Source organism: Trachinotus anak, unplaced genomic scaffold (assembly GCF_046630095.1).
Source record: "Trachinotus anak isolate AG129_WGS33_773 ecotype Australia unplaced genomic scaffold, CSIRO_AGI_Tana_v1 ptg000026l, whole genome shotgun sequence".
Lineage (NCBI taxonomy): Eukaryota > Metazoa > Chordata > Actinopteri > Carangiformes > Carangidae > Trachinotus > Trachinotus anak.
Window position 1 is genome coordinate 11,927,161 of NW_027273877.1, and position 18,822 is coordinate 11,945,982.

The window sequence follows — 18,822 nt, forward strand, 5'->3', positions numbered from 1 at the left end:
CTAAAACGACCTGATAGCACACACCTGTTTCCTCTCTCCCTGGCTGAGCAGCTAATTAACCCCACTCAGACAGAGACCTGAAAATATGCAGAGTGGGCCGACCTTTCCAACATAAACCACACAAAAATATCTCAAGGCCCAAATATAAAACAATCCCTGAAAAATTAATAGAAACATTTACTCAAAATATAAAACACTCCACCAATGATAACAACAACACAATGATAATGTGGGGGATCAGGGCAGAGTGAAAAGGGGGTGGAGCAACCTTTTCACAGCAGGTCATGACATCTTTACCCTTAATATAATGTTTGATCCAGTTCAACCTGAAAATGATATTAGATGAATGGAAATCAAGATAATTCTGTTGAACACACACAACAGATGGTACACCACCTGTGCTGGAGCACACACACACACACACACACACGTGCACGCGCATACAGAGTCATGTGACTTCTTGTAACTGCAGAGGACTCATTTACAAGAATTCATGTGACTTCCTGTAGCTGCAGAGGGGAGGAGCAGCTGAAAGTGAAAGTGTTCAGTGAGCTCAGACTCCATTTGAAGTGGACGGAGCAGAAGGAGGGAAACTGAAGGCTGAGGCAGGTGAGTGTTAACACAACATTATTATTATTTTACTGTCAAAGTCTCTGAGTCAGTTTGTCCCTGTGGACTGTGGAGGGAAGAAGAGTCACAGTGGACTTCTGTCCACACAGAGACACTGAGAGGAAAGGAGGAACAACATGAGGTGTGGTACTTCCTGTTCAACAGTTTGACTCCACGTGGTGATGAGCTGAATAATATGAAACCTACAACTGAGCCAAGAGAACTGAGCAGGTGGACTTTATTATACTGTACAGGTGTGTGTGTGTGTGTGTGTGTGTGTGTGTGTGTGTGTGTGTGTGTGTGTGTGTGTGTGTGTGTGTGTGTGTGTGTCTCTTGAGCAGCTTGTTTGTCCTGACTCTTGTGTGTGTGAGCTCACAGTCAGTGTTACTGGTTTCCCTCTCAGACTGACTGAAGTCCTGAAGATGAGTGATTGTGTGGAGGAAGAGGAGGACAGAGCAGAGTCTCCAGGACCCAGCTGTCTGTCTGTGAAGAGTCACTGGTCCAAAGATGATCCTTTCAACTTCAGTCCTGAACCTGGACCCTCAGACTCACAGTAAGAGACCTGCTACAAACCTGTGAACCTCCAAACTGTCTCTGTAACAGTGTTTAGTGTGTTGAGCTCCTGCAGTGATGTCACTTCCTGTAACAGCTGCTGTAGTTTTTTTATGATATAAACTTTATTCATAAACAAATCAAGATACAAACAAACAAGGCAGTTTAGCTTCTTCACAGGAAAAACTGAGGTTGAGCAGAAGCACATTAAATAAATAAAGTTAAACTTTAAGAAAAAAAAAAAAGGAGTACATGAAAAGATTAAGAAGAAGATTCATTGAAATAAATCAAGAGAATAAACTAACTTCAGGGCTTTCTTATTATCCTTTATCAGCTTCAGAGACTTGCATAGTGATTTCAATTCATTCAGCCAATGATTTATACATGGTTTGGTTTTAAAGTACCTGCATTTGTAAATGATCCTCTTGGACTGTGTCCAGCTCCACATGTCGCTCCAGAAAGACTGATCCACAGTGGAAGAATAAATGTTCCAAGCTTTCAGTCTCATTTTCACAGAACACTCAGTTCTTCACATCAAGATTAAACCTCAGTCTTCACAACTTGATTGTTGGGTAAATCTCATTTAAGATTTTAAAGTTCACCTCTTTCACTTCAGGAGGGAGAGGAAGTGAAATATATCTTCTCCTCATCACCTTCACCTCCTCAACCTCAAATCCCCTCAGTATAGAATTTCTTTTAACTGGGCTGTGGTAGCGTTCCTATAACAGACTGTTTCTAATAACTTTGTACATTTACTGTCTCAAAAGTCAGTTCCTGCGCTGCAGAGCTGTGTCAGCCCAGGAGAGATCTTTAACCACTGATCTCAAAGAGACTGGTACGGCTTTAATCAATCTGTTAAAGGTTTGAACAGAACATTTGAGTTGGAATTTCTCACAGAACATCTCGTGCTGTAACACATTTCCACTGTCATCCAGAAAATGAGCTGCAGCCCAGATTCCTTCAGATTTCCACTCATCTAAATCCACTGATTTTTCACAGTGTAGAACATATGTGTTGTTCCACACAGGTGTGTTATGTGGTGTCATATTATGTCTGTATATTAATTTCCAGTAGAGGAGGGCTTGCTGATGGAAAGTGGAGAGTTTGACTGGTAATGAGCTAAATTCAAAGTCGCAGCGTAGTAGAAAGTCTGTTCCTCCCATGTTCTGGAAAATCACATCAGGGACAATGAACCAAAAAGATGAAAGACTGTAACCACTTCAGTTTCAAGACACCACTCAGAATATCAAGATCAATCACATGTGCTCCTCCTCTTCATAGTTTTTAATGATATCAGTTCTCCTTATATACTGACATTTATTTCTCCATTTGGTCTTAAATGAACTTTATTTATAGTTTGGATCATTGTCGGTGATATGGGGAAGGAGAGAGCTGGTAAATCAGTCAGGACAAACTCTCCATCTTTGTGAACAAAATCCTCCCAGACATGCTGACATCTCTCTGCAGCCATCTGTGAAGAACTGACTGACACTTTTCCATATTGTTACAGATATTCCTCTTTTCACTCATAATTCTGTCTCTACAAATAACAGTTCCTAAAGATTTCCCCTCCTTCTGAACCTGTATATTACATGCTGACTGCAGGGGGCGCTCCTGCACTGTCATTATTTCACATTTATTGATGTTGAACCATGGACCTGATGCTTTGGAGAACTGATTGACTGCAAAGCTAAAGGATCTGATTTTCATTTTATAAGAACAAAGTTGGGTCATCCACCAGCTGACTTCTTATTATTTGTTTATCCATCACATTTAACCTTCAATGTCACTGCTTTAATCAGAATAGATCACATCTCTGCCACCATTACAAACAGAGGTGGCCAAGTGCCATGTCCTAGAGAAACACAGCTGTAGACTCCATTGTACAGCAGCTCTATAATCTTAATAAATGTCTCTCCAAGACCAAAGAACCTCAAAGTTTCCAGTATAAACTGATGTTCCACAGAATCAAATGCTTTGTAAAAATCTAGAAATAAAATAAACCCACTCTCTTGGATTATTTCACAACCATCAAGAAGGTCTAATACAGGCTTTGTGTTATTATGAACTGACCTTCCTTTCAAAAATCCTGACTGTGTTTCACTAATTATGGACCAAATACCTGTCTTCAGTCTCGCAGCAACAGCCCCTGAGAGTATTTTATAGTCAGTGTTCAACAAAGTGATTGGTCTGAAATGATCTAAACTTCTTTTGTCTTTACCTGATTTAGGAATCAGGCTGATTGTTTCATGCTTGACATCAGTTCATTCTTCTCTATCCACTCTTTAAATAATACATTTCTTAGATCTTTTCCAAAAGAGCTGATAAAACTTAGCTGTGAGCCATCTGTCCCTGGAGATTTGTAGGAAGCCATCTTCAGGATCGCTGAGTCCGAATCCTCAGTTTTTAACTCTGTCTCACACAAATCCCTGAAGGATCCTCAATACGTGGGATACCATCCTGGATTCTATCAGAGAAGGCGACAGCTTCACCTAAAGAGTAGAGTGAGGAGCACAGATCGGAGGAAAACGTCAACACTTCTTTCTCTAAACTCTCTGGTTCTTTGCATTGGACTCCATTTATCAGTAGACTTGTATTTGAGTTTCTCTGTTGTCTACTTTTCTCTAAGTGACTAAAACATGAGGAGTTTTTCTCACCTGCCTCCAGACATTTGGCTCATGATCTTATAAAGGCACAAGACACAGACACTTTCAAGACACAGATCATCTGACTTGGTTTGTGACTCCATCAGTTTGTTTTTCTCCTGAAGTTTTAGATCTGTTTCCTACAACACTGAGATATTTCTTGGAGAAAATTACTTTCATACTTTTTCCTCTTTAGTTCCTTACAAACATTTATATTAAATTATCCACCACATCCTCCATCTTTGACTCTGTCTCTGGGACGAGTCTCTTGAGGATTTGGATGATTTGTGCGCTGACATTTTCTTTTCTCTTCCAACCCTTTGATCTGCAGACTCCACCTCATTCTGTGTCTTTCTGTATCTTACTCAGCAGAGTAACGTCACTTGTGCTCCATGACTCACCTGCCGTTTTTTCTTTCCCCTTCAGACAAAGATTCTTGTTTTTGCGGTTCCAGTCTTAGCGTGGTGGGTTTAATTATCTTTTGTTTCCTCATTTCAGCACATTGGATTGGACAGTTAGTAATGAAGGATAAAGTTTTTGGACTATCTTGAGGAGCCCTGAAAAAAGCACCTGCTCAACCCGCCATCTTACCGCCCACCCTGACACCAGCTGCCTGACATATCAGTGTATTAACAGTGACTGCTGAGGAGCTGGTTTCTTGTGAAATGATCCCAACAAAGAAGAGTTTGACTTTTTTCTTGTGCATATTTTTGCTGCAGCTGATGAACATGACAGAGATGTAAAGATGTCAGTAATTAAAGGGCCGTGGTGGAGCAGAGAAGCAGCCACAGAAGAAGAGAGCAGTGTGTTGGTGAACCTGGATGAGCTGGGATCTAACAGAGTTGACCACACTTTGCAGGATCATTTTACAGCCTGAATGATGAGCTTCACATGTCAGAGCTTCACTCTCCACAGTTAGTTTGATCCAAACTACAGTGAGCAGCTGTTGGAGGAAATGACTGAGCCTCTTTAATATCAAACTAGATATTTGTCAGCTGTTTATACAGATTTCAGGCTCTATGTAATATGGGTCGCTGATTGTAAAGTGGTTCATTCTGAAATAACAACATTTCACCATATTTAGTCAACTTTAATGTTAAATTTAAATGTTAAATCTAAATTTGAATGCTAAATCTAAACATTAGTGAAACACTATATTTAGCTAATATGCTAATTTACACTGCTGTTCAGAGGAAGTACCAAAATAAAAGCTCAATCCAGTGTTATCCACGGTCAATCCAGACTCAAAGCTCTTACAACCTTGGTCCTAGGACTGTTTTCATATCACTTTACTGAGTTTTCATACTTTTCCAGGTGAGAACGTGACTGTTTAGATTGATAAAATGTGGTCAGTTCATCCAAATGATTCCTTTTTGAATATTTGCTCCAATGTTTTCGATGTGAGGACCCTCCTGCTGGGCTGAATGAGACCAGCACGTCTCAGCAGCTTGCAGGCCTCCTTTACCACCAGCTCTGTTGTCTGTAGTGTGGGGAAGAAAGTCTGTCTCAGCAGATTTTGAATTTTAAAATCTGTGAATTTCTGCCACTGGTTTTGATTTTCATTGAAATTATGGATCAGAATTTTTAAAAGTGAATTCAACTTCAATCTTCACTATGACTCTGTCATCAGAGAATTGATCAGTGATCGATGTGATATGAATAAAAACATGTTTGTGTTTGCAGAGGCCAGAACCACAGACTGAGAGCAGAGTCTCCAGGATCCAGCTGTCTGTCTATGAAGAGTGACCGGTCCAAAGACATTTTTCCTCCAGACCTCAGTCCTGAACCTGGACCCTCAGACTCGCAGTAAGATTCAATTCAATTCAATTTTATTTGTATAGCGCCAAATCATAATATACATTATCTCAAGGCACTTTACAGGGTAAGACAGAGAAAAACCCAACAGTTCCCACAAAGAGCAGCGCTTGCCGACAGGGGGGAGGAAAAACTCCCTTTTAACAGGAAGAAACCTCCAACAGAACCGGGCTCAGGGTGGGGGGGTCTGCCTCGACGGTTTAGGAGGAGATTAAAAAAAAGAGGGGGTGGGGGGAGGAGAGGGGAGAGAAGAGAGAGAGAGAGACCAGGAACAGCTGTGTAGGTAATGGTGTTATCAATAATAATGACAGGTAACAGTGGTTAATAGTAAAGATGAGTAGTGGTGGATCTGGATCCTGCTGCTCCAGAGGCAGAGAGACCTGCAGAATGAGAACAGAGAGAGGGAGAGAGAGGAGAAGCACAAACTACGGGAGAGAAAAAATACAAAGTTAACGGCATAAAGTAATCGAGAGAGAGAGAGAGAGAGAGCCCAGTGAATCATGGGAATCCCCCAGCAGTCTAGCTCTATAGCAGCATAACTAAGGGATGGGTCAGGACATACCCGAGCCAGCCCTAACTATAAGCTTTACTAAACAGGACAGTTTTAAGCCTGATCTTAAAGGTAGAGAGGGGGTCTGCCTCCCGAACCCACACTGGGAGCTGGTTCCACAGGAGAGGAGCCTGATAGCTGAAGGCTCTGCCCCCCATTCTACTCTTACAAACTCTGGGAACCACAAGTTGACCTGCATTTAGAGAGCGAAGTGTCCTATTGGGAAAATAGGGAACTATAAGCTCTCCAAGGTACGATGGTGCCTGACCATTAATGGCTTTGTAGGTCAGGAGGAGGATTTTAAATTCTATCCTGGATTTTACAGGGAGCCAATGCAGAGAGGCTAACACAGGAGAGATGTGATCTCGTTTCCTAGTTCCTGTCAGTACTCGTGCTGCCGCATTCTGGATCAATTGGAGGCTTTTTACTGAATTTTTGGGACATCCTGACAATAAAGAGTTACAGTAGTCCAGTCTTGAGGTAACAAATGCATGAACTAGCTTTTCAGCATCCTTTAGACACAGAATGGGTCTGATTTTAGCAATATTGCGCAGGTGGAAGAAGGCTGTCCTAGAGACTTGCTTTATATGTGAAGTAAAGGACAAGTCCTGGTCAAAATTGACACCAAGGTTTCTGACTGTAGCACTGGAGGCCAAGGTGATGTCATCCAGAGTCAGTATATTATCACATAGTGTATCTCTGAGGTGTTTTGGGCCAATTACAATTGAGAGACAGTTTCTACTGTAAACTGAGGTGAAGATGATTCAGTTATTAGACATATTTGACTGTGACATGTTAGTGATGAAGACATGTCTTCACAGAGGGAGGAAGAGGAGTGGTGTCTCTGTGGAGGAGCAGCTGTCCTGCTGTGCTCTGTGTCAGGACGTCCTGAAGGATCCAGTCTCTACCAGCTGTGGACACTGGTTCTGCAGACAGTGCTTCACCTCATACTGGGACCAGTCTGGGTCTTCAGGAGACCCCTCCTGTCCCCAGTGTGGACAAAGACCCAGAACCAGACCTGGACTGCAGACAGCCAGTCAGACCAGCACTGTACAAAGTGAGACTGAACATGTGTCTGCTGATGTCTTCATTTCTGAAACCAGGACCTGTTGTTTTCTCCAGTGTCAGTTGTTCTATCACACAGCACTGACATTTCAGATGATTCTGAAAAGCACAACATTAAAAAGCTTTTCTTTGCTGCTCTTCAGTTTTTCTGTAGCTGATGAAAATAATCAGCAGATTCTCAGATTCTCTGTCTTCAGTCTGACATTGTCTCTTCTCTTTCAGCAGATAGTGGTCTGCAGGAGGTTTTAGATCAACATAAGATCAGTCTGAGGAGCAGATGTGAACGTGTGACTGAAGGAAGTGATGGAACAGGAAGTGGAACCCTCCTCAACAGGATCTACACTGAGCTCTACATCACAGAGGGACGGAGTGAAGAGGTTAATACCCAACATGAGGTGAGGCAGCTGGAGACAGCTTCCAAGATGGAGACCCTCCATGATGCTCCAATCAAGTGTCAGGACATCTTTAAAGCCTTACCTGACCAACAGAGACACATCAGAGTGGTTCTGACCAACGGCGTCGCTGGCAGTGGAAAAACCTTCTCAGTGCAGAAGTTCAGTCTGGACTGGGCAGAGGGCTTGGAGAACCAAGATGTCAGTCTGCTGGTTCTGCTTTTGTTCAGGGAGCTGAACCTGATCAGAGAGCAGCAGTACAGTCTTCTCAGGCTGCTCCATGTTTTCCATCCAACATTACAGAAGGTCACAGCAGAGCAGCTGGCTGTCTGTAAAGTTCTGTTCATCTTGGACGGCCTGGATGAAAGCAGACTTTCACTGGATTTCACCAACAGGGAGGTTGTGTCTGATGTCACACAGACGTCATCAATCAACCTGCTGCTGACAAACCTCATCCAGGGGAGCCTGCTTCCCTCAGCTCTGGTCTGGATCACTTCCAGACCTGCAGCAGCCAATCAGATCCCTCCTACATGTGTTGACAGGGTAACAGAGGTACGAGGCTTCACTGACACCCAGAAGGAGGAGTACTTCAGGAGGAGATCCAGTGATGAAGAGCTGTCCAGCAGAACCATCTCACACATCAAGAAGTCCAGGAGCCTCCACATCATGTGTCAAGTCCCAGTCTTCTGCTGGATCACTGCTACAGTTCTGGAGCACATGTTGACTACAGAGCAGAGAGGAGAGCTGCCCCAGACCCTGACTGACCTGTTCTCACACTTCCTGCTGGTTCAGACAAAGAGGAAGAAGCTCAAGTATGATGAGGGACATGAGACGAGTCCACAGGAGCTGATGGAGGCTGACAGGGAAGTTCTTCTGAAGCTGGGGAGGCTGGCGTTTGAACATCTGGAGAAAGGAAACATCATGTTCTACCAAGAAGACCTGGAGCAGTGTGGTCTGGATGTCACAGAGGCCTCAGTGTACTCAGGACTCTGTACTGAGATCTTCAAAAGAGAGAGTGTGATCTTCCAGAAAACAGTCTACTGCTTTGTTCATCTGAGCATTCAGGAGTTTCTGGCTGCAGTCTACATGTTCCACTGTTACACCAACAGGAACACAGAGGTCCTGGGAGAACAATATGTTGATCTACCCCTGGATGTCTGCCTGAGGGCAGCCATGGAGAAATCCCTCAGAAGTAAAAATGGTCACCTGGACCTGTTTGTTCGCTTCCTTCATGGCCTCTCTCTGGAGTCCAACCAGAGAGTCTTAGGAGGTCTGCTGGGTCAGACAGAGAAACATCCAGAAACCATCCAGAGAGCCATCAACAACCTGAAGAAGATGAACAGTTATGAAATCTCTCCTGACAGAAGCATCAACATCTTCCACTGTCTGATGGAGATGAAGGACCACTCAGTTCATCAGGAGATCCAAGAGTTCCTGAAGTCAAAGACCAGATCAGAGAAGAAACTCTCTGCGATCCACTGCTCAGCTCTGGCCTACATGCTGCAGATGTCAGAGGAGGTTCTGGATGAGTTTGACCTGAAGAAGTACAACACATCAGATCACGGACGACAGAGACTGATCCCAGCTGTGAGGAACTGCAGGAAGGCTCGGTGAGTCCAGACATGATCAATATAATTATCAATCAGTAGATTACATCAGTAGTTGAGTCAAATTCAGATAAACACAGTTTTCATTTATTCTCATTATTCTTAGTTTTACTTTGAAACAATCAAAGGTCAGCTGTGTTTTTTTTCTGGAGGTGTTGTAAATGCTGTGAGCACCAAAATGTAGATGTTTCAGTTGGTTGTGATTGTTGCTGTTAAGTTCATAAAAACACTTGTTTTGTTTATTTGTAATAATTGTTCGATGCTTCATTGATTTGTTAATGTTCTGTGTTGTTTTGAGTCTTTTTGGTTTAATTCAAACCTGATCAAACTAATTAAAGCAGCTCCACTGATCTTACACCTCAGAGTGTGTTTCCAGGTGTTTCCAGGTGTTTCCAGGTGTTGGGGAGGACACCTGCATATGAGAAAACAGTAGTATTAAACCTTTAGTGTCTCCAGCTGTGCAGTCTGATAAATGTCCTCAGGTGATGTCACCTGAGTCAGTGTGGGCGGAGTCTGAAGATGACACCAGACCTCTGCGCCCCCCCCTCACCTCTGCTGCATAACACACCTTAATCTAACAGATGAGGGTTGGTGGTTGAGGTGCATTGTGGGTAATGTAGGCAGCAGGTTTTTCTGAGGAAGAAGAATGTGTGAATGAAAAAAGAAGATATCTCTGGTTCAGCTTTGTTGAAACTGTCCATTGTGACAGTGTTACAGGAGAGCAGTGATGAATCTGTGGAGGTCTGTATTCAGGACTCATGAGGTTTCTATGACAACAGTCATCAGTGTTTGACAGTGAGCAGTGAATGCAGTGAAGCTCTAATGAGCAGGTTCTAGCAGGTGTTTAGTAAAGTTTGTATAAGACCTGAATCATTGTCCAGAGATGACTGAAGTCATGATGAGCATGGAGGATGTTAGGGGACGCCCCCCCCCTTTAAATCACAGGAGACAAAAACAACAAACACTGATGGGATAATGGTTCATGATCAAACAGAATGTAACAGCTGCACAAGCAGAGAAAAGTCATCACATCAGTGAAATGACTCAACTGGTCAAAGCAGAACAAGAGTGGAGATGTAAACCCCTGAGTGTATTGACCTGATCAAGGCTGAGCTTTATTGATTATTGAACTTTTCATGTTGAAGAGTGAACTTGTGTTTTTTCAAGTGTCATGGTGGAGCTTTAAAGTCTTTCCATAGATTGTGTTGAATGAGACAGAAAGTCCCAGGTGTTTTCTCTCTTGTTGCTGTAGAGGAGAGTCGTATCAGGAAATGTTCAGCTTCAGCCAAGAACACAGGTGTGAATCTATCAGAGCAGAATGGGAGGATTCAGTCTTCTTCTACACACCAGAGCTCAGTGTCATGTTTCTGTGAGGACCTTCTGTGAAAACCAGGCAGCAAACAGAGATTAGATTGAACTGTTGACTGAGTTGAGCTCAGGAGAAATGTTCTGGAGTAGGGATGCCACGGTGTGGAAATGTTCCCACCGGACATTAAGACGTGTGTGGGCTCAGTATCTGTAGATTAGACCTCAGTGTTTCCCACACACTGATTTATCTGTGACAGCCCGCCACCACATCAACAATGACGCCACATATTGATTTTCTATTGGTTTACAGTTTCAAATGAGGAAAATGTTGTTCAATGCTCAACGTGGGCGCTGCCACTGATTCACCACAATGAGCCAGATGTGTTTTATGCAGTGGTGTGTGTTGACTTCTACAGAGAGGCAGCAGAGCCAAGCAATCTGGAGTCAGTTTAAAAACAGTGGAGAATAAAACTGTTTTTCTCAACAAGATTCTGACTCTGGATCAAATCATATGGTGGAAGCAGAAATGTAACATCATTTTCCCTCCTTCATCTGCACAACAAAGATTCCCATGAAACTCTGCAGGTCTGAGAGAGAGTGATGAGAATTATTGTTTCATGTCAAACACAATCAGATCAGATGAGCTGAGCCACAGATGTGAAGAGCAGATGTTCATCACATCATCATCTTTTCTCATCAGATGCATTTTAACTTCAGTGTCTTTTATTACAAACTGTCTGATTTTATTCTGACACATTTTATATTTTCTCTCATCACAGACTTGTTAATTGTGGACTCTCAGAGACTCACTGTGAAGTCGTGTCCTCAGCTCTGAAGTCCAACCCCTCCCATCTGAGACACCTGGACCTGAGTGGAAACTACCTGAAGGATTCAGCAGTGAAGCAGCTGTGTGCTGGACTGGAGAGTCCAAACTGTAGACTGGAGACTCTGAGGTCAGTTCACTGACTGGAGCTGTTGTAGTTTTATATTCAGACCAAATCTGTGAAGTTCCAGTTTTTCATTGGTTGGTTCATTTTCAGGATTTCTGTGTGAGGATTTAAAAAATCAGCCAGTGAAGAGAAAGAAGGAAGATGAGACCAGGAGCAGAGTGGTGATGGGGAGGGTCAGGAGAATCCCCGGGGGCCGTTTGGGGGCCGGGGCCAGACTGATTATTGTGTAGACTAATAATATTGTGTTATATAAAAGTGGTCTACCTCGCTGCACCATCCTGCAGCCTGAACTGAGCCTCGCAGCCTCTTGTCTCTCTCAGCACGTCAGACGCTACCAAGTCTATATTTGCAGTTGGGTGGTAAATGAGCGGCCCCTCCTCAGGTGGTACAACCCCAGGGTGACTTGAACTGTGATTGGTCAGCTGCTGACCAATAAGAGCTGTGAAGTGGGGCTGGTACAGAGTCATCAGAGACGTGTTGGTGTTATCAGGGAACGTGTGTGTTCACTGTTCACATTGGTTTGAAGCAGCAGCAGAAAGAGAAGGAGAAAGGTGGAGCAGAGAAGAATGAAGAAGAACAAATACTGGAGGAGGAAGCAGAGAAATGTTCCACAATCACAGAGAGATTCAACATCCAGTAAAGAGCCGGCAGCTGAAATGCTAAGCAGGGGCGTTGTAGCTAGCTGCTAGCTCAGCTCATAGTAAATGTGGCTAGTATAGCTAGCTGCTAGTTGTTGGGCAGCAGCCCTGTGCTTGTGTTAGCTGCTGTTTGTCTTTGTGTGTTATTAACAGCTGGGACTGGTGATCTCCAGGTAAAATGAAGGGCCCCACTCGGCCCCTGGATGAGAGCAGTCACAGTGTTTGTGATTCAGAGCAGCAGAGAATTGACAGAGTTTGATGTTAAAATCAGAAAGTTGATGAGAATCAAACTGCAACAGTCTCACAGATCTTCTGCTGCTGCTGCTGATCTGAACACCAGCAAAGCTGCAGCTCTCTGCAACCAACAAATATTGCAGCTGTTGTTGTGTGTTGATGTCAGCACTGCAGCATCATGGGAAGCCACAGACCTTCAGACTGCAACACAAACCAGATCAAAGCAGGGCCAGTGGCTGAGGCGGGAAAGTGGAGACAAGAGGAAACTCAGCTGGGACATGGAGGCAGGAAGGATTAGATTGATGCTGGGAGCAATTTATGAGCAGCTCCCACCTCCCCAACATCATAGTGAATAAACAGCTGAGGAGCCAACATGTCCTCTATGTTCAGGTGGAGCTTCATGTGGCTCCTTCTATCAGGGGCTAAAACAAGCCTGTCTCCAGGCCCACACACCTGGAGACATCAGCAGGTGCTGAGGTGTCTCCCAGCAGCCACTGAGAGTCAGAGCTCAGAGGTGAACTCACTGGAGGCAGAAGGAGACAAGATGGATTTGATTTGTTGGTGAGGGTGAAGGACTCAGGAAGCAGCTTTGAACAGGCGTGATGCAGCTGAAGGCAGGGAGGGACTGGCCAATCAGAGGAGATCCAGGAAAACAGCTCCTAGTTCCTCAGGAGACAGCTGCCACTGATCTGAGAGCAGATGTTGTGTTGTGGTCAGAAACACAGCAGCTTGTGTATGTTGTGGAGCTGACAGTACCATGGGAGGACGCAGGAGAAACGGCCTCTGAGAGGAAACAGCTCAGATCAAGTCCACGTTGTGCTTCTCTGAACCTGTGCACTGGGAACTCAAAGCGCTCCAGGTGTCCTTCATGTCATATCTAGTTGATTGTGTGTGAACACAACAAAAGCTCAGACTTGATCTTGAAGAATGGAGCTTCTTCTAATCACATGAATAACACAAGTGGTCATGTGACTGTGGTTCAGGAGCAGTTACCAGAGCAGACTGACACTGACACTCAGAGAAACTCTGTTCATCAACTATCAGACCTAAACCGTGGACGTTGTGCTGAGCTGAAGGGTTGTAGGACTGTGAGCACAGGTTTTATCTCTGCTCTGTGACCTTCATTAACCCCGTCCTCACTCAGTCTGCTCCTCACTGGGGGGTTGATGTGAAAATCAGATGAATTCTACTTCCTCATTCAGTGAAGATCAGCTGAATAAATCTGTGGTGTTTTCCAGCAGGAGGCTCTGAACGTTACCTGAAGGTGAACTGGTTGTTGCTGCAGGTCACAGAATCTGACGGCTCACAGAATGGGCTGTAACACCGGTGGTAGACTGAGGCCGAGCACTCGTCCTCCTCAAGTTCTCAACAGTGACACAAGTTCTTCTTTAAAGATGTGGACACAGAGAAATCTTTTCCCTCCTCCTGTAAATGTGACATTGTGCAGTTGTTTGGTGACTTTGGAACATTGAAGCTGCTCCACCATGTTTGTTCTGAACAGTGTGACTGAGTTCTCACTGTTTGTTCACGTCCTCAGTGTTTTGTTTCTGTGCTGATGTCTGTAGTGTCAGAGAGGGAACAGACTAAACAGACGTGAATCCTCTGATTCTCCTCTGATTACAGACTGAACTGAGGTCAGCAGCAGCTGATCAACCTGTGTTCACATCAACAGCTGTATGAATGTTGTGCTGACATTTGGATGATGTGTGTAGAAGGCTGACATGATGAAGATCCACAATAACAGAAGGACAAAGTCACTCTACTCATTTTAGACAAAGATCATTGATCAGGACAAATCTGATTGATTATCAATCATTGATCTACATCTTTGATTCTTTATTCAGATTGAGGGGCTGCAGTTTGTCAGAGATCAGCTGTTCTTCTCTGGTCTCAGCTCTGAAGTCCAACCCCTCCCATCTGAGAGAACTGGACCTGAGCTTCAACCAGGACCTGCAGGATCCAGGAGTGAAGGGTCTGTGTGGTTTTCTGCAGAGTCCAGACTGTAGACTGGAGACTCTGAGGTCAGTTCACTGTTGTAGATCTTATATCTTGAATCCACAGCTAATGAAGCTTCACATACAAGTTGAAACCATTGACTGTGAATGAATGAATGACATTGTAAATAGTTGTTGTCTCATGTTTCCAGTTGTTCTTCTCTCAGGCTGAGAATGATTCTTCAGTTTCAGCTCATTTCACTCACTTGTCATGAATAATGTCTGTTCACTTCAGTTCAACCTTCACAGCTCACACACTCGTATTTCTCTCAGTCAGAGGACTCATGTTTTCTAAATCCACTGGAGAAAATGTCCAGTGTTAGTTGTTCAAGTCAATTCATTTTTATCACAACAACATACACAAGGTCCTCACAACTAATATTTGTCCAAAGAAAGTGAAGAAACAATCTTCTTGTTTTCAGTAGATTTCAGTGAAGTGTCAGGACTAATGTCTGTTTGATCAAACTGTGTGTGTGTGTTTTCATCTGTAACACAACACACACAACTGTTGTGTTGACAATGTTGTGTTGTACAGACATGATGAAGATCCACAATAACAGAAGGACAAAGTCACTCTACTCATTTTAGACAAAGATCATTGATCAGGACAAATCTGATTGATTATCAATCATTGATCTGCATCTTTGATTCTTTATTCAGGTTGAGGCGCTGCCATTTGTCAGAGATCAGCTGTTCTTCTCTGGTCTCAGCTCTGAAGTCCAACCCCTCCCATCTGAGAGAACTGGACCTGAGAGGAAACAACGACCTGAAAGATTCAGACCTGAAGGATCTCCGTGGTCTCGTGGAGAGTCCAGACTGTAGACTGGAGACTCTGAGGTCAGTAGAGGGGCGGAGTCAGTCCATGCTGCTCTCAGCAGTATTGTACTAAACACAGTTAGTATCAGAGCAAAGATCCAGTGTTTCCTGTGAACCTCCAACCTCCTCAGTGGCTGCTTTCCTCAGTGAAGCTGTGAGAGGAGAACGGGGACAGGCTTCAGGATTGGACAGAAAGACAGAGAGAGAGAGACAACAGTCAGCCAATCAGAGCAGCCAGAAGCTTGTTGTGATCATGAGTCTGAGTTGATGTGAAGACGACTGTTGTTGTTGTGTTGATGTGTACAGGAAATAAAGCTGATTCCAGCTGACAGCCTCACAGATGGACAGAGACAGTGTCCTCATTCATCAAAGTGTCCAATCTGATCTGAGACTGTTTGTTCTCTGGTTTCAACACTAAACAGCTGATCAGTTTCATCTGTGTCACAGCTCTGAGATCAGTGTGATGGAGCCTGACAGTCCCTGGCTCTTAGTGACAGCCTCCATGTTCAGTCAGGTGATGTTTCAGAAGCAGCTCACATGTTGATCAACACACAGAGACTCTGTGTTTAAAGTGACATCAGCTGACAGGGAACAGGAGTGAATCCATCACTGACCTGTTGCTGACTCAGCACTTTGTTTCCACTGTGGACTGAGTGAAATGTGCAGAGTGAACAGACTTGATGCTGAACGTCTCTGCAGGTCTGTGAGCTTCCAGCTCAGTGTGTTCACTCCAACACGTTAACATGAGAGCTGAGAGGAAGCAGCTGCTGCACATCTGGTCTGAACAGGACTGAAGTCCCTGCTGCATCACTGACTGATGAAGTGAGTCTCTGTAAACACTGATTCATCTCCTCTGCTTTCTTCTTCTCTACACAGATGTTGGAGGTGAGAGTGGAGAGGAGAGCTTGATCCAGCAGTGACTGACAGAGGAATCAGAAGAAGTGGAGATGACTCTCAGTGCTGCAGTCTGAACTGATCTGAGAACAGCTCCACTGTCACACACAGAGTCCAGTCCACCATCATCCCTGTGTGTTCCTCTGGATCTGACAGAGCATCATCAGTGTCTCTGGACTTAAAGCTCATCAAGTTCAGCTCTGAACAGTTTCCTTGTTGAGCTTCACAAAGAGGGAATTTCACAGTAAAATGACTTGAACTCTGAAGATTAGTTTGACTCAGACGTTGAAGCCTCATGTTCTTCAGCTGAACTTTACCAGATATTATTGTACAGGAGGAACATGTTGTTTTTATCCTCCATCTCTTCATTCAAGTTGTGTTAAGGAGGAACAATCACACAGACCAACAACTCTTTCACTGTGTATATGAACATGTGAGTGTTGTTTTCAGACAGGCTTGAAAAATGTTCATCTCTCCATTATAATGCTGAGTCAACAAGTGTCACTGATTCAATGGATCATTAATTAACTGGACTTTAAATCCTCCTTTATGGTCAATAATGTTTTTATATTGACTTCCTGTTTGATTCCTGGTTTTTAATCTGTCATTGTTTTGACGTTTGACTCCTCTTTTATTCCATAAAGCTGCCAGTTTATTCCTAAATGACTGTGTGTGTTATTGTTGTGTTGTGTGTTTGTTGTGAAGCTCTTTGTAACACTGGTACTGTCGCTCCTCGTCAGTCCAGCTAAGTCCTTTTTGTCTTCTCCCCTAATGTTTCCAGGATTTGTGTTTCCTGTTTTATTTTGATACTCACCCGGTGGTCCCTTCACTTCCTGCCCTCCTGTGTGATTACCTGGCCCCGCCCTAATGTGTTTCACCTGTGTCTCATTGTCCCCCCCTCCCCCAGAGTATTTAGTGTCAGTGTTCCCTTCCCTCTGATCCAGTTCCTCTTGCCCCCCTTGTGACAGTGGTCCATCCTTTTGTTCCTTTGTGTATATTTCTCAGTGAGCCAGTGTGCGACTACTTTCTGTCTTGACCTTTCGACCTTTAGCCTGTCGATCATGTGCCGTCGTCCTGTTGGACTGATTTCTGTGAAGTCGACCTTTTGCCTGAGTGAAGTGTGGCTGTGACGTCTCTCCTATCTTGGACCTTGTTGAAGAAGAACTCTGAGTTTTCTTTCAAGCTGCTGATTCTCTCTGTGTTTTGTTGAATGACCTTTTCCAGATCCTCACCTTCTTTTCCAGACCGTCAGCTCTTTTATTTTTCCACCAGCAGCATCACAGTACTGTCTCGTACTTCAGCAGGGGCTGCCTCAGATCTACCCTTCTTCAGTGCAGGAGTTGTAGTATAATATTATAAGCTAAGTTCTCTGTGTATCTGCTAAATATACTATGTCTGCAATAATGATTACTATAATTACTATACTCATCACAAAAAAGATTGAAGTGTGAAGAATAATGTCACAATATGTGTAAACCGTGTGTATCACTGATTATGTTAAACTCAAGTAAATATATTGTTTTTAAAAAATGCAGCAGGAAAAAGTCAGAACATAATGGTGTATTCCTGGACGAGAACATGGTTAAAAAAAAAAAATGTAGTGAAAGAGAATCGGAATATAATGGTGTCCACTGGGCATGGACTTCACGGAAAGAAAAAATAGATCAGCCTCATGAATGTAGTTTATAAGATTTATGTCTAACGAGCTCTGTCCCAGTCTGGATAGATAATGAGGTATTCATCCAGTCCAGGTCTTCTACTGAAAATGGTTTTGACTGTGAGAAAATAGACATGACCTGGGAGGGGTCAGGTTTGGTGGACACGACAGTTTCGGTGGAGACTGGTGAAATATGAGAGGAGGCGTGGGCAGATTTTGGATTATAAAAGAAGAGGTCACGTGTCATGTATTCAGATCAACTTTTTGCTTTGTTGTGGACAATAAATCTCTGCTGCACTGAATTGTGCCTCCTGGTGATTTTTGAAGACTTTGAAGATATTTTTGAACAACTGATAAGATTCCAGACTCAGAATCTGGTCCATGATTGGGGCGTCTGTCCCACATCAGAGTCCTGAGCAGAGTCAGGTCTCGGTGTACGATCAGGACTTGTTGAACGAGCATCAGAATGTGAATCTGCAGCGTTGACTTCAGTCTCAGAACCAACAGACGTCACTGCCTAAAACTGAAAAGATACTCTGATCTGATCTGTTTTATCCTTTCTTCTGCCTCTCCCTCTTTTTTCAGACATCTCCATGGTCTCAGTGTAAAGTTACTGATCACTAAGCTGCTCAGTTAGTTTGAGTTAGCTCGCTGAAAGTCAGTTCTGCTACATGTGAACGAAGCTCTTCTATTTCCTACTTCAATACAACATGAAGTTACTGTTTATGGTCAGGTGTTGACTTCAAATCTGTTATCAGGTGTGAAAATCAAAGCTTTGTCTTCAGCCACAGATGAATATGAACGGAGTGGCCGCCATCTTGACTGAGATGTGTCCCAGTCATGGATGTATTATATCCACAGACTGTATCTGACCAAGTAAGGTGGTGTTAAACCTGCAGTCGTTGATATCGTGGGTAGTTCAGGTGTGAAGAGTTCATTTATTTGTGATGTTAGAGGGAAACGTGTCAACATTCAGTCTGAAGCTTCAGAGCCTAAAGTCACATTGGAATCAACATTTAAAAAAATCATAACCAGGCAGAAATATTACATTTAAATTGTCTTTTAGGCATTTTTAAGATATGGATGCTGCATGTGA

At 43.6% G+C, this 18,822-nt stretch overlaps 3 protein-coding genes across 4 annotated transcripts in view; 2 read left to right on the forward strand and 1 right to left on the reverse strand.

Annotated features, from left to right (window-relative positions):
• Positions 1-18,822, reverse strand: part of LOC139609635 (protein NLRC3-like) — a 243,837-nt gene that overhangs the window by 199,384 nt on the left and 25,631 nt on the right. The gene's annotated exons all lie outside the window — the stretch shown is intronic.
• Positions 1-18,822, forward strand: part of LOC139609599 (protein NLRC3-like) — a 362,291-nt gene that overhangs the window by 44,970 nt on the left and 298,499 nt on the right. The gene's annotated exons all lie outside the window — the stretch shown is intronic.
• Positions 1,032-18,028, forward strand: LOC139609940 (protein NLRC3-like). Its single transcript, XM_071465010.1, has 6 exons — positions 1,032-1,162; positions 7,796-9,238; positions 11,323-11,496; positions 14,210-14,386; positions 15,020-15,196; positions 16,052-18,028. Exons 1-6 carry the CDS (start codon positions 1,032-1,034, stop codon positions 16,062-16,064), a joined length of 2,115 nt encoding a protein of 704 aa, XP_071321111.1. The 3' UTR covers positions 16,065-18,028.